General features: G+C 52.9%; 1 protein-coding gene and 1 long non-coding RNA gene across 3 annotated transcripts; one reads left to right on the plus strand and one right to left on the minus strand.

The window, feature by feature from the left end:
* The first annotated feature begins 679 nt into the window (after nt 1-679).
* LOC131506601 (uncharacterized) lies at nt 680-2,214 on the plus strand. The gene is made up of 2 exons (XR_009259062.1): nt 680-1,975; nt 2,087-2,214. It is a non-coding gene; the product is annotated as an uncharacterized LOC131506601 (long non-coding RNA).
* RHOBTB2 (Rho related BTB domain containing 2) lies at nt 2,146-23,179 on the minus strand. Of its 2 annotated transcripts, none has more exons than XM_058720324.1 (10): nt 23,057-23,179; nt 16,069-16,270; nt 15,277-15,380; nt 14,572-14,757; nt 12,918-13,942; nt 12,492-12,610; nt 10,689-10,839; nt 7,126-7,214; nt 6,201-6,306; nt 2,146-4,894 (listed from the first exon to the last, which is right to left on the minus strand). In XM_058720324.1, exons 1-10 carry the CDS (start codon nt 23,110-23,112, stop codon nt 4,677-4,679), a joined length of 2,256 nt encoding a protein of 751 aa, XP_058576307.1. In that variant the 5' UTR covers nt 23,113-23,179; the 3' UTR covers nt 2,146-4,676. The 2 variants fall into 2 exon arrangements, with proteins under 2 accessions (XP_058576307.1, XP_058576308.1); XM_058720325.1 differs by lacking the exon at nt 23,057-23,179 and adding an exon at nt 20,304-20,884.
* Between the last annotated feature and the right edge of the window lie 778 nt (nt 23,180-23,957).

Here is a 23,957-nt window from a genome sequence, read left to right on the forward strand (position 1 = left end):
GCAGACTTGAACGGATGAGGAGTTGCTCCTTCTGGATGAGCAAAGACTATGGTTTCTTGAGGTGGGAGCTACTCCTGGTGGAGATGCTGTGAAGATGCTTGAAATGACAACAGAGGGGTCAGAACATGACATAAACTCAGTCGATAGAGCAGCGGCAGGGTTTGAGAGGCTTGACTCCAATTTTGAAAGAAGTTTTGTTGTGAGTAAAGTGCTATGAAACAGCATCGCGGGCTGCAGGGAAATCGGAAGACTCGATCAACACGGCAAATTTCATTGTATTATTTTCAGGAATTGCCGCAGCCACCCCGACCTTCAGCAACCACCGCCCTGATCAGTCGGCAGCCACCGACATAGGGACAAGACCCTCCACCGGCAAAAAGATTATGACTCGCTGGAAGCGTGGATGATGGTTAGCATTTTTTAGCAATAAGGTATTTTTTAATGAATACATTGTTTTGGACATAATGCTATTGCACAGTTAATAGACTACAGTATAGTGTAGACATAACTTTGGATGCACTGGGAAACCAAATAATTCATTTGACTAACTTTATTGTGATCGTCGCTTTATCGGGGTGGTCTGGAAGCAAACCTGCAGTATCTCCAAGGAATGCCCGCTCAAGTTTGCGTGTGCACTGCGAGTTGTTTTAGGGTGGCATTCTTTTCTTTTCTTTTTTCTTTTTTTTTTAACGTTTATTTTTGAGACAGAGAGAGACAGATCATGAACGGGGGAGGGTCAGAGAGAGGGAGACACAGAATCCGAAACAGGCTCCAGGCTCTGACCGTCAGCACAGAGCCCGACGCCGGGCTCGAACTCACGGACCTCGAGATCGTGACCTGAGCCGAAGTCGGCCGCTTAACCAACTGAGCCACCCAGGCGCCCCGGGTGGCATTCTTTTCAATTCGTGGCACTTTGTCCTCCTAACAGCGTCACATGTTTTACTTGCATTTATTATAAGATGCAGTCATGTCAGATGTGTACATTTACTTATGTGTAACTATTAAGGCTACAAGATGTGTATCTTCCATTTTTATATTTTTGTATAGATTTATATGAGCATGAAGAACCTTCTGAAATGTACTCATTAGTTGGATTACCCAAGTCACCTGAATGGGAGGAGGACACCATGAAATGAGGAATACAAAGGGGGAAGATGGAAAAAGCCCACTTCTAGGGGTGGCACTGGTGGGTTCGGTGCTCCCTCATACCCAGTTAGCGCTTTCCAGGATTAGACGACCAGAAACTTCTAAAGTGCCCACTCTTTTTGACATGATAATTTTGTGGCTGTATGAGTATTTATGTTATTTCTAGGCAGATGTTTCCAAGTAAGGAGAGTGAGGGGAAGTGGTATCCACGTGCAGCCCCGTGTTTGGGTGCTCCCAAACACACTGAGGGCAGTCAGGCGTGGGCCTCCTTCTCACCTATGGATGGGGTGGGGGTGGGGGATGGGTTAGATCTGAGCGGCAAATAGGTTCTATGTCATGTCACTGCACGTCACAGGAGTAACCCTTCAGCCCCATTTTCCTTCTCCAGTCCTTCCAGCATATCTATATTCCAGTCATGGCGGGATAATGTTATAGAGGTCATGCTCGGGGCTCTTGGTTTTTTCCATCTCAAAGGTCTGTGTGTCCCCAGACTGGTATGGCTGGACCCAAACTGGAATCGCCTGAACGTCTGGGCACTTTCAGGGTCTCGGTGTTCTAGTAGAGTTCTGTGGGGGCACAACCCTCACGGCCTTGCTGTTTGTCTCTCTCCCACTTCCTTCCGGAGGCCCCGCCCTGTCCCTTCCCTTTCCTGGAAGAGGCGAGTGTTTCCTGCCTCTGCTGTCCCTTCTGTGTGGGGCACTGTATCTTCAGAAGGAGCCAGGAAGTTTTGTCAGTCAAGGTTCAGCTCACCTGTCCCTTTCCCAAGAGGACTTGAGCGCCCATCCAAAGGATTAGCCTCATCAGTGTTTGTCATGCTTACTCATTTAAGGTAAGCTGCGTCAGAGGACGAAGCCGATCCAGTCCAAATGGCACTTGGCGCTCAATAGGCACTTGATATGTGTTTCATTAGTGATTGGTGTTCTTTCGTGCTTCTCTCCAGTGGAAGGTGCCACCTTTGAAGAGGTTGTTGGACAATATCAAACAATACGAGGAAGGCCATTAGGTACAAAATACTCATGTATTTATGAATTCATGACCAAATTAAATATGAAACCTTATATAAAAAGAGGTGTGTGTGTTTTTTCTCCCCCACCATCCCAGTCTCCACTAAAGCAGCTTTGAGTGACACAAGTACAGGGGTGTGTGTTCTTGTGGCTTGCCCTTCCTGTCTCCCGGGGGACTGGAATTAAGCCCCTCCTCCCTCCCTTCCCCCTGGGAGGACACTAGCCCTGGCCTGGCTCCCCCAAGCCTCCCCAGGTGGCATCTCTGGCTTGCCCCTGGGCCTGCTGGGTTCCCACAGAGCAGCTAGGAAGAGGCAGCGGGTCCCTGAGGGGTGAGCCCACCCTGGTTGCTGGGGTGGTCCTGTGGCTCCTCTGCTGTGGGCTTCCTGCACCTCCTGGGCCACCCTGACTTTCCCTCCCCTTGGCCTTCCTGCATCCTCATCAGTGGGCCACACTGCTCAGTCCTGCAAGCTCGCAGACACCCATTTCCCCTCCCCTTGGACGTGAGGTCTCTGTCCTCCCTCTCATCAAGAGTTCCTGGGAGGCCCCGGGCCCCACCTCTGGCTCCCTTCTCCAAGAGCCAAGGTGCAGAGTTGCACCCCCCTTGCACACTCCCTCCTGCCCCTGCTCGTTGGCTCATCAAGTCAACCTCGCCCTGAAGCCAAGGGTGAGAACTCAGCAGGCAGGAGCACAGGTCTTGCTTGCCAGCCAGCCAGCCTAGAGAAGGGGAGGCAGCCACAGCTCTGGAGAAGTCTGTAGCTCAGACAACAGAGGTCACGGCCACTCCAGACCTGCCACGTCCTGCTCTTTCTCCTGATGACTTACCATCAGATCTCTAGGTCTTGGCACCACAAAGCTGTTGCAGACTTTTCCTCGGTTTCTGGGTTTGCTTGATCCCAGATCCCAGACCTTGCTGGTGGAGCGCACCCCAGGGTTCCACCCATCATCAGTGGGACTCTGACTTTTAAGTCTAAAAATGGTGTGGGGGGTGAAATATGGGTCAGGATCACGAAACAGGGAGACGTCAGTTGTGGCCCAGCTTTTCCCCATGGAGCTGCAAGCTGCTGTCTTAACCCCCACAATCCTCCAGTCTTGTCCCTCTCTTCCTGGGACTGCCCTTGCTTTGCCCCCTCCTTCCCTTTTACCCCAAACCACCGCTAAGTGAGGTTATGTCCTGTGCTCCTTCATTACAGGGACTCCTATTCTCCAAGTTGGTGTCCTTTCCCCTGACCTTTGACCCCCAACACATTCACATCCTGTGAAGTCACTCTGAAGTCAAGGGGGATAACTGACTCTCAAGATGGGCAAAGTACGGGTCCAATGCCACGTTTGAGCCCTGAGACCACCCCGTCCCTGCCCCTGAAGCCTCAATCCCAGCATGTTAAGTCAGAACTTCTGCTGTCCTCTGAGCAAGCCTGCAGGGCCAGGGCATCCTCAGTCACAGCCGGTGACAAGTCCTTGCCTGACAGGCACTGAATCAATTCTACAACCTAAACTTCTATGTCATCAAACATGGAGGCCCCTGTGCGTAAGCTATACAGGATCTTCTTGTATTTTTCTTTCTTTGAGGGAATAGAGAGGCTAAAGTGTTTTGGTTGGTGGTGATTTTGTTGTTGTTTGGGGGTTTTTTTTTGTTTTTTTTTTTTTTGCTAATTTGGCCCCACTGTGCTAAGAAGCCATGCTAACCAGAGGCAGGAGGAGGAGCCCAGGAGAGCCTGGGGTTGCTGCGCCCAGACCCCACCACCCATGTTCTCCTCTCCCCCTGTCCCAGCTGTTTCCTTTGGTTCCCACCTCAGGATCTGAGTGGGGAGGGATGGGGGAGGGAGAAGTTTCCCACTGCACCAAGAGGCACGGCTCCGAGGCCTGAAGCTCTGAACAGTCTCTGCCATCCTTTATCAGGCCCAGACGCCTATCACCTAGGGAGGGTGGGATGGTTGCAGAGTGCAAGCCTTCCACCTGCGGCCTCGGCAGCCGCACCCCAGGATGTGGAAGCCTGGGGTTGGGCTGAAGGCTTAATTTCTACCCTGACTTCTCCAGTGAGGATCTGAGTAGGCGCCGTGTGGAAATGCCCACAAAACATCTGCAACCCTCAGGTCCATTGATGGAAAAAAGTGGCCAAGAGAGACAGGACCTTCCCTGCGCGCTGCTGCGTCCTGGGAGGGGGCCGCCTCCGCAGACCAAGACACATAGCCTCATGGCCGGGAGAGTTTCGCTCGGGTGCCAGCGTTCTCCAACCCAGAGTCAGATGCCAGAGCTCTCCATTCCTTCCCTGCTCCCCATCTCCCAGCAATCGTCCACCTCCTGCCCTGCTTTGGAACTGGGGACCCCCGCAGGGGTCCCTGTCCTGATCCACAAGGCCCCCCTCCTCTCTTGCTGAGCTATCTTGGCTGGTGAGAACAGCCCTGCCCTTAGGGTCCTGGTTACGCGGGTCCCCTTGTCCCTGGGAGGTGGAGGGGACGATGCAGAAGAGCAGAGGGGCGAAGGCAAGTGGGGAGAACAGCAGCGGGATCGGGAGAGGGTGGCAGCGTCTCAGACCACAGCCGAGGAGGAAGATGGGGACGACGAGGAGGCCGCAGAAGAGGACGGTGAGGACGGACTGTTCCAGAACAGCCACCGCCGCTTGGGCTGCCGTTTCAGGTGGAGATAGTCCTCCTTCTCACGTTCCTTCCGTGCCCGCTGGTAGTGATCTTCTTCCTTTAGGTACCAGACGGGCGGCCACCGGTGCTTCTCAAAATACTCCTGGTTTTCTGGAGCAGAACAGTAGGGCCGTAGTTAGAGGGCAGGAGAAGGGGAGAGAGGAGGGCTGGGGCGTGGAGGGTGTCCAAGGGATGCCCGCGGTGGCCCCCACACTACCATGGGGACTTGCAGCGGCCCCCATCCGGGTATCAGCCCTGCCTTCAGAGCCCCCGGTGCAGGTGCAGGGCTTCCTGAAGAAAGTCAATGCCAGCAGTGGGGCCGACAGCGTTGGGAAAAGGTCCTTCTACTATGCTGCACTTTAAAGGCAGAGGGCACACCCAGATGGGCTTCACATGCCCTGGCAATGAACTAGGCTGGGACGGAGCACGAGGAGGGAGGAAGGCAGCAGGGCGCTGGGCATGGCACAGGTAGTTGGTGGAGCTGGGTTCTGAGGGAAGCATCGGAAAGGAGGGCTGCAGGAGTACAAAGGGGGTGAGCCTTTAAAGGAAAGTCTAGGCTGAGGGGTTCGGACTGATCCTGGAAGGCGTGAGGGGGCATGCAAGGTTTAGACCAGGGCAGTGATGTGGCTGGAGCTGTGCCCTACACAGAAAATGCCACAAGGGTGCAAAGGAGAGACCAAGGGTAGGAGGACGGGAGGGTGCAGGGACAGCCTGGCAGCAGGGAGGAGGGCACCACAGCATGGAGGGTGCCCAGTGGAGACCTGAAGAAATGGCTGGCAGGAACCTGGGGAGGCCAAAACATCTCTCCCCGGGGCTCGGGCAATTCCTTTCGGGCGCCAGGACTTTGAGACATTCATTAAGCAGAGGTAGGACCGCAGGGACCTCAGAGGATACCAGGACCTGTGTTGTCCAAGCTGTGCCCTTTCTAAGTTGTGAAATCAACGTGGTGGGTCATGAGCAGCATTTAAAAACAATTTGTATAGTTTTTTATATGTGTACCAGTTCCCAACATAAAATGCATTTCTTATTGTGGAGTCTTGTCTGAAAAATACCAACTCTGGAAAAAAAAAAAATCAAGTCTGAAATACCAAAATACCAAAACAACTAAAAAACACACAAAAAAAACCCAAGTCTGAAAAACACCAAAAGTCCAACACCCTCTTTGTACTCGTGAGAAACAGAAGCCCAGAGAAGTTAAGTGAATCGCTCGACATCCCCAGCTGCCCTGCCCTTTGCCTGGGCTTCCCTCTGCTTGGCTGGATACACCTTTGCAGGCTGCTCCCCACCCGCAAGGTCAAGTTTAGCCCAAGGATCTTTGGCAGCCGTCAGATGCCCTCGGGTCGAGTCAGAGATCTGGACCCAGGTTGAAGCCCCTTCAGCAGACGGGTGGAGCAAAGGTCCTGCGGGAGATGCTCACCTGGGGACATGGCCTTCATGTCTCGCGGGAACTTGCGGCACACGTTGTTGTAATTGGTGCAGATGTGGTGAAGACACCAGTCGGCCAACTGGTACGCACAGTGGAACTGGGGACAAATAGGAGAGCATCTATGCTGGAACCCCAGGGCAGGGTCTGCACAGACACCTAGTGCTGTCTTCAGAGCCACAGCTTTAGTGTAGACAGGCAATGGCCCTGCAGTTGTAAAGGGCCCATCTCGAGAGGCAAACCCACGCAAAAGTGTAAGAAAACATTTACTTTGCTCTTTGGCACCACCACCACCATCACGTCACCTCTGTCCTGCCCCCAGCGTCCAGGACATCCACAGCTGTGTGTGGTGCCTTCCTACCGTGTCCGTCCTCCTTAGATCCCACCCCAGAGATGCCCCCCTCCTCCCATCAGGGACCAAAGCAGTCTACACTAAGGTGTAGACACCCAGGCTTAGAGAGCTGACCTTCCCAGCTGCGTCTAAATGCCTCAGAGCCGCAACTCCAACTTCATCAACTAACTTCTGGTGGTAGAATTCCTACACTCAGAGGGCCGAAGTGGGAGATTTCACTTGTTTGTTTGGGGATGAGGAGGTGGGCAGCTAATATTAGAGGAAGGGTCCTCAATGACCGAAGGCAGGCTGAAACCATGTCTACACGCGAGACTGGGCTTCCTTCCCCTGCCTTATGGTTGCATGATGCCTCAGGCCCTTCCCGCCATGGCCAGTCTCTCCTCTCGGCATGTCAGAGTATATCCTCTGGCAGGAAGGATGAGACGGGCTCTGCCGAATCAGGGAACCAAGTCTAAAAATGGGCTCCCTTCCTGCCCACCACCTCCCAGGCTTCCCCAGTCGCTGCCAATGAGCATACAGAGCCCAGAGTCAAGAATGTTGGAGAGATCCCTTCCCCAGCCGTCATACCTGAGCCAGTTCTAGGAACACAAGGACATCTCCATCAATGTCCACCATCATCTGAGTTGCTTCCATCAGCCCGGTCACTGTGTACTGCTCTGTGACACACATAGCCAGGAATTAGCCGAAGAACCACATGAGTGGATATGTACTCATTTATACCCTCCGGCAGGGACCCCACTGCAGGGCAAAGAGAGATGAGGCCAGGTGGAAGTCCCAACGGGCCGAGAAAGGCCATAGCCAATTTAAGTCTGCTCCCACCCGTGAGGAAATTGGGATTACAGCAAGACTTTCCCAGTGCAGTGGGGATGGGGAGTGAAGGTGGATGTCAGGATCATGTAAGAGAATTGTTCAAACTACGTATGTCGCACCCAGTAGTCTGATATATGTAGGGTAAAAGCCCCCAGTGGAACCAGCCGTTGATACGGACGGGAGACGGCAGTAAGTCTCAGAGTTCTCTCTTTTGCCAAGAACTACAAAGTAGAACTATGAATTAAACCTAAGTGTTTGTATTAATTTAGATTTTAGAACAAATTGTGTACTAACCTTACATTTTATGTTAACACATTTACATTGAAAAAGTAAACACTCTTAATCCTGAAGTTTAACTGTATCAGTATAGACTCATGAGGTATCTTTAAAATATACTTCCCAGCTCAGTCCATGGAAAAAACCTAGAAACAAGAGCTCGAAATGATACATTGGTAATGGGCATCCCTCATGCACAGATTATAGTCTGGAAATACCATTTCCTATAAGAAGCAGACTTCTTAGAGAAATGGCTGATTCCAGGTCCAGGGCAGGAAATGTACAAAACGAACCTGGAACATCTTGTCATTCCGCATAACCAGAAAGCTCACTCCGATGCCAACTTGAAGAGATCCCTGCTGGCAAAAGGTGCGGTGCAGTACTTTAGCGTTAATAAAGTAACTGCAATTATTTGAAACCGATCAAGTACATTCAAATCTAAAAGTTGGTAGTAATCCTTAAAAATAAAAACTAACGGGGCACTCTCCAAAGGTGATGGGAACCATATGTATCTTGAAATCTGGTCAGTGAAGAGGAAACAGTCAAGCATACACCTGCCCCTCCTGTATGAAACCATACTACTCGGTAAACAAAAAGTAGGAGGGAAGCTTCTCTCCTTTTAGAAGGATTCCAACAGATAAAGAAGGAATGCCTGAATTGGAATATTACCATTTCACACCACCTAATAAATCAGCGGACCCATTGACACTCAGTGGCTGCTAACATCGCAAAAAGAGAGAAAGCTTCTTGATGAGAAACAGAAATGGGGCACCTGGCTGGCTCAGTCAGTGGAGCATGTGACTCTTGATCTTGGGGTTGTGAGTTCGAACGCCACATTGGGTGTAGAGATTACTTAAAAATAAAATCTTAACAAACAAACAAAACAAAAACAACCTATGAAGTAGTTTTAGCAAAAGAAAATTGAATACGAATCTGATCTAGCCTCTAGAACCAATGACCAATCAGTGAAATCTAGATTTTCTAGAACATCAGTGGGCTTTTCCCAATAGATAAGTTGCAAGGGGGAAAAAAATCATGGACAAGGAACCTTTAGATTAGAAGAAACTTAAAAGGCATATAAAAAATAAGACCATGCTATAGTGTTTAAGGGTGCACACTTAGAAGATAAAACTATGAAGAGTAAGGCAGTGAGGCCATAAAAAATACCCTACAAAAGACTAATAGGTAAAGTGTTACTCCTGAGGAGGGAGAAGGACCTGGCACTCGGGTGGACAGGCAGGGGGCTTCTGCTGTGGCTGGCAAGGGCCTAGCTCCTGATATGGGTCATTTGAGTCTATAATAATTCATGAAGCTAAACATATAGTTCATGTATTTGTGTTATACTGAACAATAAGAAGTTTTAAGCTTGAATTAATAACTTCATAGAAAGCATACCTCATGAAACATAAAGCATCACCAACTGTACCACGCTCAACACTTGCTGCTAATCCGTGACAAGGTACAGACACAACACATGCTTGTATGTTTTGTAGTGTTTATGGGCCATTTCCCAGGACGAGTCATTCAACGGTATTTTCTACAAGCCTTTCCATGTGACAGTGCAGTGTAATATTTTTGATGGCTCACTTGTTTCTGATTGCCCACCATGATAAGGCAAACTTACAGAAATATCTTTATACATATTTTGCCTTTGGGTCATTTCTTTGGAGATAGTCTTTCAAAAAAGTTGAATTACTCGGTCCAAGAGTTCAGGAGCTGTCTGTGCTCTGTGAAGACCACACCTCTTTTCACAGACAGTCCTGGTGGACTTACTGTTTCAGCTGTGATCTTTAGAAGCCTCTCTCTTGCTCCCCACCCTAAAGCCCTCTGTGTCTCCAACTAGGCTCCCAACTAACATTCCAATTTTTTTTTTTTTTTAACGTTTATTTATCACTGAGAGACAGAGAGAGACAGACCATGAGCAGGGGAGGGGCAGAGAGAGAGGGAGACACAGAATCTGAAGCAGGCTCCAGGCTCTGAACTGTCAGCACAGAGCCCGATGTGGGGCTCGAACTCACGAACTGCGAGATCATGACCTGAGCCGAAGTCGGACGCTTAACCGACTGAGCCATCCAGGCGCCCCTAACATTCCAATTCTGATCGGCGACTTCTTCCTTCTTCCTACGACCAAGCCCCATCTTATTTATAACTAATTTCTCATCATGGTTTTGCTGTTTCCCTCATCTGTAAGTCCCAGTCTTCATCACCTGTACAGTGCCCCAGCAGCTCTAATGCTAGGTCCTTCCCTTAGTCTCAGCTCAATATCTTAGGCCCTGCTCTCTGCCCCCTGACCTGCCCAAGAACATGAACCCCGATATCAACACAAGCACAGGCACCAACACCAACACCAACACAGCACAAATGCCAATTCCAACCTCAACGGGAGCCTTCTGCCTGCTTGCATCACTGGCCCCAGACCCCCTTCATCTGGACCATTCCTGTCCTGCAGCCCCTTGGCCCCCAACAGCCTGCTGCTCAGTGTCCCTGTTGCCTCAGGCCCTGCTCCACCCCGAGGACCTCTGCATTTGGCCTTTTCTAAAAGCTGAGCTCTCATGGTCTTTCAAGGAACTAGGCAGGTCAATGTTTATTGTCTGTTTCTGGAAGAAGAACCAGAAAGCGAAGGTGGAAGAGAAGGAGGAGGAAGAGAAGAAGGAAGAGAAGAGAAAAGAAAGAAGGCAGAGGAGGAGGAGAAGGACCCAAGAAGGGATGGGGAGTGAGGAACTGCATTCTATTCCTCTTGACTTGAGCTTGCCAGAGTGAGACCCAGCTGGGAGAATACCAGGCGCTGTCATCTGCCGGAGACAAGACGATTGGGCCCAAAACCCTTCGCGGAGAGCCTACAATGTGACACCACCAAGCACGTCTCTCTCACTTCTTTACATCTGTGTCCTCTCCAAACCCCAAGACGCATCGACATATTTCACTGGGTGTAAACACATTCCCTTGGTGCTAGCAGCCTGTCCCTTGGGAGGAGACAGGCGAGAGAAGAAATAATGACTTCTGGGGGTTTCCCTGGCTTCTCCCCCAGGGAGATCCTCGTGTACCTGTGAGGGCAACCAAGTGTGGCAGGCAGAGGCGGTTGGCCAAGATGATGAGCTTCATGTCGTCCAGGTCGGGACTGGAGGTGAACATGCCCGTATAGAGGTATTCCAGCACTGCCCTCATGCAGCTCTTGCTCGTGTAAGGAAACACCACCTGCAGGGGGAAGGAAGACAGAGGGCCTCAGTGAGGTCCAGCTTTTGGGAAGGAGGAACTCAGGTCTGAGAAACTCAAAAGGCCCTGGCCCACACGGGCCGGGATCCCCCAGGCTGGCCAGCCATCCCGCCGCTGCCCCTGTGCCGACTCGGGAAGCCCTCAAAGGCCTGCATCCCAGAGCAAAACCTTGCATGGAGCCCATGTGCTGACAGCACCAGTGAGCAGGGCTCTGAAAGCTTTTAATGGGACCTAGATTCTCACTGGCATGCTCCCAAAGCCATGCTGGCTTGGAAGGTGTTTGAAGGAATCCTTCCTTTCACCTGAACCCACACCCCAGCCCCTCCTGGCCTTGCAGAGGGCAGTGCGAGGGGGATCGGCTTCTCTCTGGCTGCCTGAAGAGGCTGCTTTGGGCCTCTGGGATCTCTTCAGAGCAGTGCTGCAACAAAAACTGCTTTCTCATCAGGCACAAGTCTCCCCAGGCGGCGTGCGAATCGTCTGGAGCTTTGAAGCTGCTTCTATGGTACCCAGAAGTGCGCAGGGCTGGCCGCCCCTGGGGCTCCGGGGAGCGCCTGGTCTCACACTCACAGAAGCCAATCCCACTCACGCTTCAAGGTTCAGAGACCAACTCACATCTCAATCCCTCCACTTAGCCTTCCGGAAGGGCTTCCTTCCCAGAAATGTTAAGAAATTCCTATTCTGTGTCATAGGACGCTATGCTGTGTTAGTCCTAGTGCAGTCTTTCGCTCAAGTGTTTGGTGAGCTCTACTGAGGGACCAGTGTGGATGGGGGGTGGGGTGGGGTGGGGACGATTTGGTGCAAGTGCAAGACCCGGTCCCCACACTTGAAAGAAATCCCAGACCAGTCGAGAAAACTGTGTGGATACTCCGAACCTCGTGCGGTCGCACAAACTTGTACCTTGTTAACTGCGAGGCTGAGTGATGGACAATTAACGGTACTTAAAGAAAATAGAGAAGGGGCGCCTGGGTGGCTGAGTTGGTTATGCGTCCAACTTTGGCTCAGGTCATGATCTCACCGTTTGTGAGTTCAAGCCCCACATGGGCTCTCTGCTGTCAAGAAGGAGCCTGCTTCAGTTTCTCTGTCCCCCTCTCTCTCTGCCCCTCCCCTGCTCTCTCACACGCATGCTCTCTCCCTCTTCTCTCTCAAAAATAAAAAAATAACCCTTAAAAAAAAATAATGGATTCATTTTAGGACACACAGAACTTTTTCCAGTTGGTTCGCATGTGTTAGGGAGAAAGCAAAATACAATGTATAGAGCCAAGGAAGTGGAAGTCTCGAAGTCCGAACCTCTCCTTTCTACTTACGTAACTTTGTACCAGACGCTGAACTCCTCAAGGGCCTCACTTTCCCTATAAAGTGGGAACACTATGCCATATGCGTGAGGTGATACAGGAGATAATGTATCAAAAGTGCCTCCTAAACCATATAGTGAAGATGTTACTATAATTCCCTAATATATCGTAAAATCCTTGGCTATGAGAACCATCTCATCATAAACGTCTCTGGAATTGGTCACTCAGCAGTTAGCAAGCACACAGTCGGTACCGAAGAAAGTACCAATAAATAGCAGCTGCCTCAGGTGCGAAGTGTGTAGGTCTGGCTCTCCCTCCCACCCAGTCCCATCCTGGCCTTACCTCCCTGGTGGAACTCTCCACAAATGGCCCCCCAAACATGGCAGCCATCCAGTCACAGCTGGAAATCAACAGGGGCTTATGGGCGCTGATGGTGCCATCATCCAGGATGAAAGTCACATCTGTCCAGGAGGAGAAGAGGCATCACGTGAGGATGTGGTGAAAGAATGTGGGACAACCAACCCCAAAGACTGCCACCGTGCCCAGACAACCCACTTCCTTCCGAAGCCACAGCTGTGGAGTGCTACGTGAGCAAGGTCTCAGGCTTGGGGGACTAGGCTTCAGGAGCAGAGCCACCACATCTCCAGGACATCAGCAGCTGAGATGAATGACTCAGAATGCTAATCAGACCAACCTGGACTCTTGAGAAGGCAAACTGGAGGGAACTTCCCTGCCTTCTGGCAGTCAGTTCCTAAGCACAATCCGTACCTGAGAAGGTGCCCTTTGCCAAGCACTCCTTAACCCGGTTGGTCCGACGGACATGGAAGGCCTTAGTGATCTCTTGGTTCATGAAGGCCTCATTGTTGAGAATGTTGGCCACCATCATGCGCAAATCAAAGACCTCAAGCAGTTCAGCAATGTGGGCGATGTGCATGAGGTCCCGCTCGTTCTCATCCAGCTCCCCGGTGTACAGGTACTTGAGAACAGCCCGGAAGGGCCCCGGCTGGATGGAGTTGTCCATTTTTACCACCACCATCAGCCGGGATTTGTAGGTCAGAGGATCTTCAGCCATCTCTTCCTGGATGCTCACAAAAGCTCGGCTCCAGGAAGACAGTACTCGACCCCTCCCTGGCAGATACCCTGTTCCGTTGCCCCGCAAGATCCCATCGCTGGTTGAGGCGCGGAGCCCAGCAGGACCCGAGCCCCCGCCCTCCTCCACGCTCTCGCATACGTCAAAGCTGGCCGCCCGAAGCAAGAAGTCCCGGCCATGGTGGTGGTGGTGGTGGTGATGGTGGTAGTGGTGATCAGGGTGACCCCGGTGGTCCTCTGGGCGGGGGCCCCCTGGCCCCGAGGGGCCCCCCAGCTCCCCCTCACTCAGGTCCATGAGGAACAGGTCGTAGAACTTGGAGGAGGAGGTGGAGAGGTAGATCTTGTGGGCAAAGATGCGCACCCGCTCCTGCAGCACCAGTATGACATCCGCGCACAGCGGGTCCTCCAGGAGGTGGGCGGGGCACTCCTCGCTGCTGGAGGGGGGATCTGGCACCACGATGATGGGGGGAGGCGGCTTGGGAGGCAAGAAGGGCGCCTGCAGCAGAGGCCGCTGCACATTGCGGAGGTGGGATTTCCAGAACTGCAGGTGCCGGCGGGAGATGAGTGCGGCGCGGATGGCGTTGTCAAAGACGTCCTTGATGCCGAACTGGGCCACAACGCTGGTCTCGTAGTAGGGGATGCCCAGCTCCTTGGCTACCTCCCGACCCTTCTCTGGGGGAAGGATCTCATTGGGCTTGATGGGCCTGGGAGGTTCAAGAAGGAAAACTAAACATGTTGGTGGGGGAAGAGAAGGAGGGGCGGGGCAGGGAGAGGCAGCTCTCCAGAGCCTGCCTGTTCTCCAGGGTGCTGGAGATTCTCTGCTCAAGATCTGTCTCTGCCCCACTCCTGCCCTTTCCTCCACTGTCTAGTCAAATCTTACTAGTCCTTCAAGTCCCCTTCCAATCCCCTCTTCTTGCTGAAAGACTTCCGTATTTCTGCCAGAGCCCCCGTCCCACCCGCTGCCAGAAACTTCTGGCAATGAGCATGCAGTGTTCCACATTGGTTTTTAACATGTTCAAACATCGAGTTCATCTCTCAGCATGATCATAAGCCCTTTTCATGCAAAGACTACCTCTTTTTCACCGTCTCTCCCATAGTGCTTAGCCCAGTATTACCCACACAAGGTATAAGAGATGAATGAATAAATGAATGGATGGATGAATGAATGAATAAATGAATGGGAACTCTTTCTGGCCCCCTATATGGCTTGCTTCAAACGGAGGGTAAGGTGTGAGGCTGAGTGGATTCCATCAGAGCTGAACAGGGAGCCATGGAGATGCACCCCCTCCCTCTGTCTTCCTCCTCCCCCTCCCTGGGCGTCCACACCCCTCACCTAGCCAAGGGTCGCCTGGCCCTATTGACAGCCTCCAGGTCAGCATAGCGCAGGTCCAGCTGGCAGCCCACCAAGATGACAGGTGCTCGGGGGCAGAAGTGCTTGATTTCTGGGTACCACATGGTCTTGACATGGTGGAGGGAATTGGGGTTGGCAATGGAGAAGCACAGAACCACCACATCGGATCTGGGGGCGGCAGAGTAAGGTTATGGGCAGAGAAAGCTAGTGGTAGGTTACCTGCTCCTGGGAAAAGGGAGAACACACATACCCACCCCACCGCTATGCTACAGTCCCACATCTGTCATATGTGTCTGCTCACATGACTTTACACAGAATGCATGATGATAGCACTTCTAATTTAGCATTTTAGAGCTTTCAAAAACCCTCGTTTTGACCTCACAGCTATCTTACAGTTTAGAAATTACCATTTCACAAACCATGGCTGAGAAAATCACTTAGAACAGTTCCCCTAATTGCTCATAGTCACAGAGCTGATAGGTAGCAGGGCTCAGAGTCTAACCTGGCCTCCTGACTCCAAACCCAGCTCCTTCCACCACCCCGGGCTGCCTCCCCTATGAGGGTTTGCCATGATGTTTTCTCTGCTCCCTCCTCCCAGGTTAAATTTCCCAGTGTTGCTCCCTCCTTGGGAAAGCAGAGAAGACCTACCCACTTGGCTTCCTGCAGGCAACCAGAGGCCTTACCTACCTCCCATAAGCAAAGCGGCGGTCTTTGTGGTGGTCTCCAAAGGTGTCCCAGAGGCGGAGGGAGACGCTGACATCATCTACCACATCTCTGGAGCGTTCCAGCACCTGTGGGGTGGGCCAGGGGAGAGGAGTGGGAATCGAGGGCAATAGTTCTAGGGGCGCCCACCATCAGCTCAGGCTGGTGCCAACTCAAACCTGAGGGTCCCAGATAGCATGGGGGTGGAGGGACAGAGCTAATACCTCTGTCTGTGTGTCCTGCCCAGCACTAACTATATCCAGGGCCACCCCTGCAGACTCAATGGCAAGAGCAGCCTCTAAGCCGGCCAGCCGGGAAGGGACTCTAAGAGGGCCAACTGTCATGGTGTGGAAGGGAGCTCAGGGGCTTGTCCCGTTCCCAGCTTTATCCGCAAATAACAAGCCTCTGATTTTGGTCTTGGCCGACAGCTTCTCTCTTCCTCTCTGCCCTCAGCTCTCCAACGCCTCCCTCCCCTCGATGCTCCCCATTACTGGGGGCTGTGATTATACAAGATGCTGCGTCCCAGGCAAAGCTTGGGTCTTAGGCACCAGCCCGGCCACGCAAACCCCAGATGGTTAAGGATCCCTCCGCTGGGGTGGGCTCACCTCAGACCTTTCTCCAGGGGCTCCTTCCTCTTCAGCTGCCTCCACCCCATCCCCGGGGGCCTCCGTGAGCTGAGCACAGGCCCGGCCGAGTTTGGAGACACTGAGCCGTGGTTTGGGAAGAAGCCCAGATACGCAGGGTGGGACCCCCAGCCGAGTGGCCTTGCCGCCTTACCTCCTGGCACACCCGATACTGGTCGATGGCCCAAACCGTGGGCACATGGGTGGCAAGCAGCTGGTACTGGGTGAGCGTGGCATTGCAGGCCCGGGCACAGATGAGCCTGGTCTTGCCCACCGCGTTGTCTCCCACCACAACGCACTTGATGGTCTCGACGTTTGGCCTTTCGTAATCCATGTCAGAATCCATTAATTGGGACCTGAGGAACAGGAGCATAGTGGTCAAGGTGGCTCCACACACCAGCCCCCTGAGGGCCAGGGCCAGCGGCTCTCCTCGGCCGGGACCGGCCCCTCTGCCAGCATTTGAGCAGAGAGGGAGAGAAAGGAGCAGGCAGCCATCTGGGCAATAGTTCTGTGGGGCCTAAGAAACGGGGGGGCCCATTCAGGCCGAGAGGAGTGGTTCCACCACATGAACCACTGGTCTGCCTCCTGTTGCCACCATCCTCCCGCTGGGCTCCTGGCTGGGGGAGGCCTGTGAGAGAACCCTAGGCAGAACCTGCCTCGGGCCTGTCCCCACTCTCCCAGGAAGAGGAGAGTCCGCCTGGGAAGCGCACTCATCATCCGCTCTCCTCCTCTAGGCAGCAGAACAACAAACAGCTGAGAGAAGCAGCGTCCTGGCCAGGTCCCCACCCCTTCCCAGCATGCCTGAGGGTAGGGCCACTTTAAAATTTAATGGACTTGTCAAAGCTGGGTGGCAGCTCTCCTGGCCTCCACTTTTGCCTGTCTCCCTCCCTGGCGGCAGATTTTCAAACCCTGGCTTGTCTGTGGCTCCCCTTCAACGCTAGTCCTCAGCCTCTTTCAGGGAGATGCCAGAGTTTTTCTTCCCAGTCCCTCTGGGTTGGAGAGGCTCCTGGATGCACCTGGGCAGCCCGTGGGCCTCCCCTCCCCTCCTCTGGGCCTGTCATGTTGCCTGGATGGCTCGCGCGGCTGCAGGCTCAGTTTTGAGATGGCAGAGGGGATAAACATGGGCCTGTGACAGTATACTCCATGGTCAGGGGGCCTGGCCACCCGTACTCAGGTGTGCCCTGTAAGCACCTGTAGGCAGCCTCAGGGAGAGGGAGATAGCCCCCTTCCACACTCCCCATTCCTAGGGAGGAGGGCTCTCAGGCTGGAAGCCCCCAGACAGCTGGCGCTCCTGGAAGGGTGCTCGCTCAGTTGGCTGCATGGGTGATGGGACTGCTGGGAGACGCAGAGGACCAGAGACTTGGACCGGAATGTCCAAGCAAATGCTTGCCTCGGTTTCCTTCTGTGTTGGGCACAGAGGGAGGGCTTATCCACCCACAGAGAGGGATGGCTCAAATTAACAAACAGAATGCCCTTTGGTAGTCGAAGTGTCATATCAGTGTTTAAAAGCTGTCACCAGGAAGGGCCCCTCAGCTTGAGGGCTTAGGGGGCTTTGGGTGGCAGTCACCCAGTGGTATCTACTCTCCTGAAAGGGGAGAGGGGAGGGGGATGGGGTTGGGCAAGGCAGGCATTATTAGGAAACTCAGTTTCACCTAGGTCACTGGCCTGCTCCTGCTCACAGTCCCTGGGTGCACGAAGTCAGCCAGGGGCTGGAGCACACTGGACTCCTTCCTAGGCCAAGGAAGGCTGAGCTCATAAGAGTCCTGGAGGCAGTCCAGGTGCCCTCACTGCTGAGCCATCCAGCAAGAGAGCAAGGCCACCAGCAGCAACAAAGCAGCTCCATTCCTGCCGGGCTGTAACTGGATGCCAGCCTGCAGGAATGCAGAACTGAAATATCCAAGTAACGATGGCAACTGGGATTTGCGCGAGTAGATACATCTCAGCAACCTAAGCAAAAAGTGCAGCAAGGACTTTTCAATGAGACAAGCACCCCCTCCTTCTTGGAATTTTACAGGAACTGGACTCTAAACAACAAGGGGTCTCCATGCAGTCCCTCCCCACTCTCCAGAGCAGGATTCCTCCTGCCTCCTCTACCCACCTCACCCTCCTCAGGGGCAGCCGTTATTCTAACCACCACCTTGCCTCCACCCTGCTCTCTCCTGAGCTGAGGACCAGGAACCCCACTTTGATGGTTCCTGGTCTCAAGTCAGACAACTGGGAAGGAATCATCCGGGCTGTAGTTTCTGTTCTATAAATTGAAGAACAAAACTGACCGAATCCCAAATACAAATACGATTAGCTGTAGGAGACTAAAACCCACTAGCCCATAGAACTTCCTTCTCACATTTAGGTTCTAATGGCATGTGGGTGTGTAAGCAGAAGGGGGGATGGGGAGGCATGGAAGAGGGGCGTCAGTTCTTCAATTCAGGAGCATCTGGAAGGCGAGGAGGATGCCAGAACACCAGCAGAGCAATGCAAGTTCAAAATCAGAGAGTTTGTGATTAAAATACCCCTGCACACCTCATGCACCTCGAGGGTTAAGTAGGGGACAGCCAACCAACAAGTAGGAGAGGAACACTGTTGTGAGTTTAGACAGCAGACCTGCTGGGTGCTACTCAGGCTGGACAGCCTCTCCTCATCCCTTCTTCAGCTGCTCTGCAGCCTTCCCCTGCTTGTCCTTGGACTTCCTCCTTATTTTTACCATTCTCACCCACTCCACCCCTGTCCTGACTGCGGGACTTCATTTCTAGGAAACTTCATACCTAGGAAAGGGCAAATCACTTCACTTCTCTAGGCATCAGTCTGCCCTTCTGGAAAATGGGTATGAGGGCTTTGGAAGAAAGTTTCCCAAATCGTGGTGAATTCGTGCCAAGAGAGTCTGGGCAGAAAGGAGGTATTTGTCTTCTTATGTAATCTGGTATTATATAATGCTAGATTACATATCTATATATGTAATTCTATCTCTTTTTAAGATACAGACTGGCCCAATTAAGCCAGCAGACAAAACTCTTAGTCGAATCAGGCCCGTCTTAAAGGCGGATCCTGCACTGGAGACAGCATGCCAAAGCCACCAGTAATGTAATTTTTTTGCTCTAGAATATTGCTACTTTACTGTACCATTGCTGATGTATGATGATACAACCCATTCAATGAGCTTCTCAATTTCCGTTTCCCTGGCACTCTCCTTCAATGACTCTAGACTTTTCCACATCCTCATTCTTTCCAAGCCTCTAGACTAACCACCATAAACTATGGCTTCCTTGCCATCCAGCCCTGGGTATCACAACCCCCAATTCATTCCTCTCCTTCAGTGATCCCAGAATCACATAGATACTCCCTCCCCACCCTGTCCCATGATCCCTGTCCCTCTCTCCACAAACAGCCTCCTATCCACTGTTCTCCTAGATCTTTGTACTCAGGCCAGGCCAAAAGGCAAGGTGTGCTCAGATTAGCTACAACCCTCAGCGGCTCCCAGTCCCACCCCCACACCCCTACACACACTCTTTGCAGAACCCAGAAAAGCCCCCCTTTCCCTCCCACAGCTGATAGGAGGCTTGTTCATCTGTAGCTGCCCTAGTCTGGTTGTCAAGGAAACGACAGAATCTCCCTGGGAGCCTGGCTTGTCTCCTAGCAACCAATATCCCACATCCTGCATCTTACAAAATGCAAAAGGGAGGAATATCCTGAAAATGAAGGTAAAAATCGAGGAGGATGGATAGGAAGGGAGAATCGGGAAGAGAAGACCAGAGAGGGTGGCCTTGGAATTAAAAGAGGCTGCCAGTGGGTTGCTGACATTGTAATATTGGGAAAGGTGGGGAGATGAATCCCTCCTGCAGATCCAATGGGCAGCAAGACTCAAAGGGATCTTGAATGATCGTATTAACAAAAAATGCAAACCTAAACACATGAAAAAGCCTTCTCAGACATCAACAAACAACGCTAAGCATCTCTCCCATAGTTTGCCAGAACTCTGATGCACAGACTGCAATGGAGTTGGGTTGAAAGAAACATGTCCGGAACGGCGAGCAAAACATCCAAATTCCATTGGTTTTTAACAGAAACATTTCCACCACTCTGGACCTTTTTTCCTGACACGCTGCCCTGCACACACACACGAAATAAAAATAATTTATTTTAAAAATGGGGAGAGGAGAAGGCCACGACACGCCAAGGCAATCAAGTCATCCGCCTTTCCCTAGAAAAGCCCGGAAAAGGTTAGTCCCACGCCCCCCGAGACCCCAACAGCCAAAGCTATACCGAAGGGGAGAAGGGGAGCGGAGGGAATGTCAGAAGGGAAGCAGATAGGGCCAGGAGGGCACAGGAGGGCGAAGCGGCGCGTTTCCAGGTAGCTTGCAACCCGGCCATAACAGAAATTAATCATTTACTTACACCACTACATGTGACGGGGTAATTTCTAGTGTAAGGAACACATCTCTTCCTGCTAAGCACGCTCATTTTAGTGAAATGTCTGGGGGTCACTCCGCGCGTGCAAGTTAGGACGATGCCGGCGCCGCCGCGCTGCTGCTGCTGCTGCTGCTGCTGCTGCTGCTGCTGCTGCTGCTACAAGCTCCGGGCCCGGGTCGCGCTAGATCAGAAACTCTGACAGAGCAGCCCAGGCCGGACGGCGGGCCGGGAGCGGCCGCGCGCGCGGCACTGCAGCCATTGCCTCTTCCGGATCAGCATCTCCCCGCGCCCCGGGCGCCCAATGTCATGGAGGCACGCCGGAGTGGGCTGTGCGCGGCCGCTCAGACCTCGGGCGGCTGGGCCGCGCCGCCGCCTCGGGTCCTCTGGCTGCGGAGGCTGGAAGCGACGCGCAGTTGAGGAGAGGGGCGAGGCCGCCGCCGCTACGCGCCTGGCCCGCTCCGAAGGCGCGGCCGCGAAGACGCCTAGCGCTGCAGTCCCGGGGACCGCTCACGACCTCCTTTTTTCATTCACAAAAAAAGGAAAGGAAAAAAAAAAAAAAAAAAGAAAGGGAGGAAGAGCAGGGGGAAAAAAATCGCACCCAGGGCGACGGCCGTGACAGGCTCCGCCCACCGCGGAGCTCGGTTGGTGGAAAGGGGCCTGGGGGCGGGGAGGGGGCGGGGAAAGAAGGGGATTGGGTGCCCTGCGGCCCCGCCCCCGGCCCCGCCCCGCGGGGGCCTCTCTCTCCCCCCTGCCCTCCCTCCCTTCCCCCGCCCGGAGGCAGGCGGCTGGGAGGGTCTCGGCTCAGCACCGGTGGCGGTCTCCTCCCTCTACCTGGCAAGGGGCAATACCTCTCTGGACTCCCACGGGGTTTTCCCCTTTCCTCCGGGAGGCTGACAAAGAACTCTGAGACGCATCTTAGCCCTGGAAGGGATGCCGGTTAGGGAAGGGGAACTTGACATATTTTCCTTGTCCCTTAAACCCAGGCCTACACCCCTTGCCCCTGGGGAGAGGAACACAGCATTTCCATACAGGCCCTACTCTGGCTTGAGAGTTTTCCTGGCACTTGAGGGCCTTCCTCCCTTGATCACCACCGTGCAGCTAAAGCCTGTGCCTCCCATGTACAGGTGTGTTCTTCCCACATGTTTGGCGTTGAAGAGCCTCAACCCATCTTCTGTGTGCTAGAGGTCCCTGCTCCAGAGAACAGCCTAGCATGACATCTCTGTGTGGGTGCCACAGAGGCCATGGCCTCTCCCACTGACACCCGCTTGCCCCCACCCAGCTCCAGAGCGCCAGCCTGTTGGCTTCATGTTTCACACAACACAGAAGGAAAACAGAACTGCCCTCTGCCCAAAACCATGGGCGCCTAGGCCTGCCTTTATGGAGCCAATGCCTCCTCCCTCTTTGGGAAAAGAGCCAGCTGAGCTTGCGAACCCCCCTGCCCAACCGGGCTACCCTGTGGGGGTTCAAAGGTGTAAGGCTGGCCAAATGAAATTGCACCCCCTGTTCCCATTTGGCAAACTGCCTCAGGAAGAGCCAGGGTCTCCCGCTGAGGGACAACTTAATTCCCTGTCTTGCTTTTTGCACACAATCTTCTTTCTCAGCTTTTCTTTAAATGAGAGTCCTTCCTGATAGCATCACCTCTCCGGCATTCTCAGTCAGAGCCTCCTCCAACATCCCTTCCCTCACCAAAGCCCTCTTGTGACTCCTCCTTCCCAGTGAGGTAAACCCCTTGAGCCTGTCCCCTCCCCACAAGGCACCCGCTCCAACTAGCCCCATAACCACCCTCCTCAAGGACATCACGAGCTGCCATTTTCTGAAGCTGGTGAGCAGGAGGCCCAGTCTGGGGAGAACACTCTCCTTCTTGGTTCTCAAGAAGGTACCCATGCAGCAGGCTCTCAGCCAACGCCACAAGCCCTCCTCTCTCTGTGGCTCTGAAGGCGCCTCTTCAGTGCCAGCCCAAGCTCTGCAGACCCCGCTTGGTGCGTCCTCCTCCACCCTGCACGTTCCATTTGTTTCACAGGCAGCTCCAGCCTTTCTACGGTTTGTAGGCTACTGGTCTCTCTTCTCTCTACCCTCTCCTGGAACACTCAACCCTCTGCAAAGCCCACCCCACAGGTCTTCTGACATAAAAGTCTGCCCCCCTCCCCAGCAGTGTGCAGTCTGGGCCACATAGCATTGCCACCCTGTGTTTGGGACCAGCTGAGAGCAACAGCAGAGGCATCTCAACATGCAGAGCTGGTCAGGGTGAATGAGCCAAATCTGGAAAGTCTAGAGTCTCTCAGCCTCCTTGCCCAGGGCTCAGGGGGCACCACCAGGTACTCACAAGAGACAGAACCCTTCTGCACCTTTGCTCAAACAGTTCTCTCAGCCTGAACACTGTTCTCCTTCCCATCCCTCCACCTGGATAATGCTTACTCATCCTTCAAGCCTCAGCCTAGATGTCACTTCTTCCAGAAAGCCTACCATGAATACTCCCTAAAAGTCTGCAAGTTTCCCTCCCCTTCTTCTGTGCTCCCCTAATAATACCAATCACAATGTTCTATCATTGGGTCTCTCTCTCTCTCCCTCACAGTACTGAGAACTGTTTAGAGAAGGGACCATGCTTGTTCAAGAGCTTCCTTCTTGCTGGTCTGGCAACTAGTATGTAATAGGAACTCAATAAATGCTTGATGGATGAACGGATGTTTGGGTGGGGAACCTGATGAGGAGGGACTTGACACCACCCAGTGGCTACTCACATGCTGTCCAGAGAGGTCTTCCACAGCTTGTACTGGCCTTGTCTTTGGGTAGCCATTGCTCTGTGTTCCCTCCGGGCTCCTGGCTGGGCTGGACAGAAGTGAATGGGGCAGCCCAGGGGAAGACTGTGAGAGAAGTAATAAATAGCTGTAAGTTACCCAAAGTAGTGCCCAGGTCAGTCAGCCCAAAACAGAGGATCTACTCAGGGTAGGAGTGTGGCTCCTTCTGTTCAGGCCCACTGGGCTGAGACACTCAGCCTGGAGGCCAAGACAGAGGCCACCCCAGGGAATCAAGAGGCTCCTTGAGGGACAAGAACTAGGTTCATGGTCCATCCCATGCTGCGCATTCTGAACTGGTTTTGGTAATTTGAAAAGAGCAGTCCGTTGTCCACTAGGAGGCCTGGATTCTGTCCTCACATAGCTATGCGACGTTAGTTCCCTCCTGTCTCTGAATCTGTTTTCTCATGTACAAGGGTTGGGTCAGGTTCATCCAGCAATGATATCTAATAAGGGCTCCTAGCATGGAAGACCTATGTTTTATTAGCCATCCTTCTTCCTGAAGAAGCTCCTAACCCAAATTGGATTCAGCAAAATATCAGCTGATGGCCACAAAGGCTTAGAACGGAAGAGGGAAATATTTGGGGGCGGAGCGAGGAGGGAGGAATTGGAAACATAGTAAGAGGCAGAGATTCCCACTTTCAGCTTCCTTAAACGGTCAGTCACAATCTTGGGACCAGTTCAGCCAAAGAAAATTCTAGAATTTTAGGAGAGATAAGGAATAATCTAGGGAGGGCTTGGAGAGGCCAGTTGGATACCTCTGGAACCAGTTCAGCCAAAGAAAATTCTAGAATTTTAGGAGAGATAAGGAATAATCTAGGGAGGGCTTGGAGAGGCCAGTTGGATA

This window comes from Neofelis nebulosa, chromosome 3, assembly GCF_028018385.1.
Source record: "Neofelis nebulosa isolate mNeoNeb1 chromosome 3, mNeoNeb1.pri, whole genome shotgun sequence".
Lineage (NCBI taxonomy): Eukaryota > Metazoa > Chordata > Mammalia > Carnivora > Felidae > Neofelis > Neofelis nebulosa.

Bases quoted from the DNA above. Each gene is read 5' to 3' on its own strand.
- RHOBTB2 (XM_058720324.1), bottom strand. From the start codon at position 23,112: ATGGCTACCCAAAGACAAGGCCAGTACAAGCTGTGGAAGACCTCTCTG. The intron at 16,271-23,056 runs GTGAGTAGCCAC...CCTGTTCCTCAG, and splicing joins AAGACCTCTCTGGACAGCAT to GTCCCAATTAATGGATTCTG. The intron at 6,307-7,125 runs GTATGACGGCTG...ATTTGTCCCCAG, and splicing joins TGTTCCTAGAACTGGCTCAG to TTCCACTGTGCGTACCAGTT.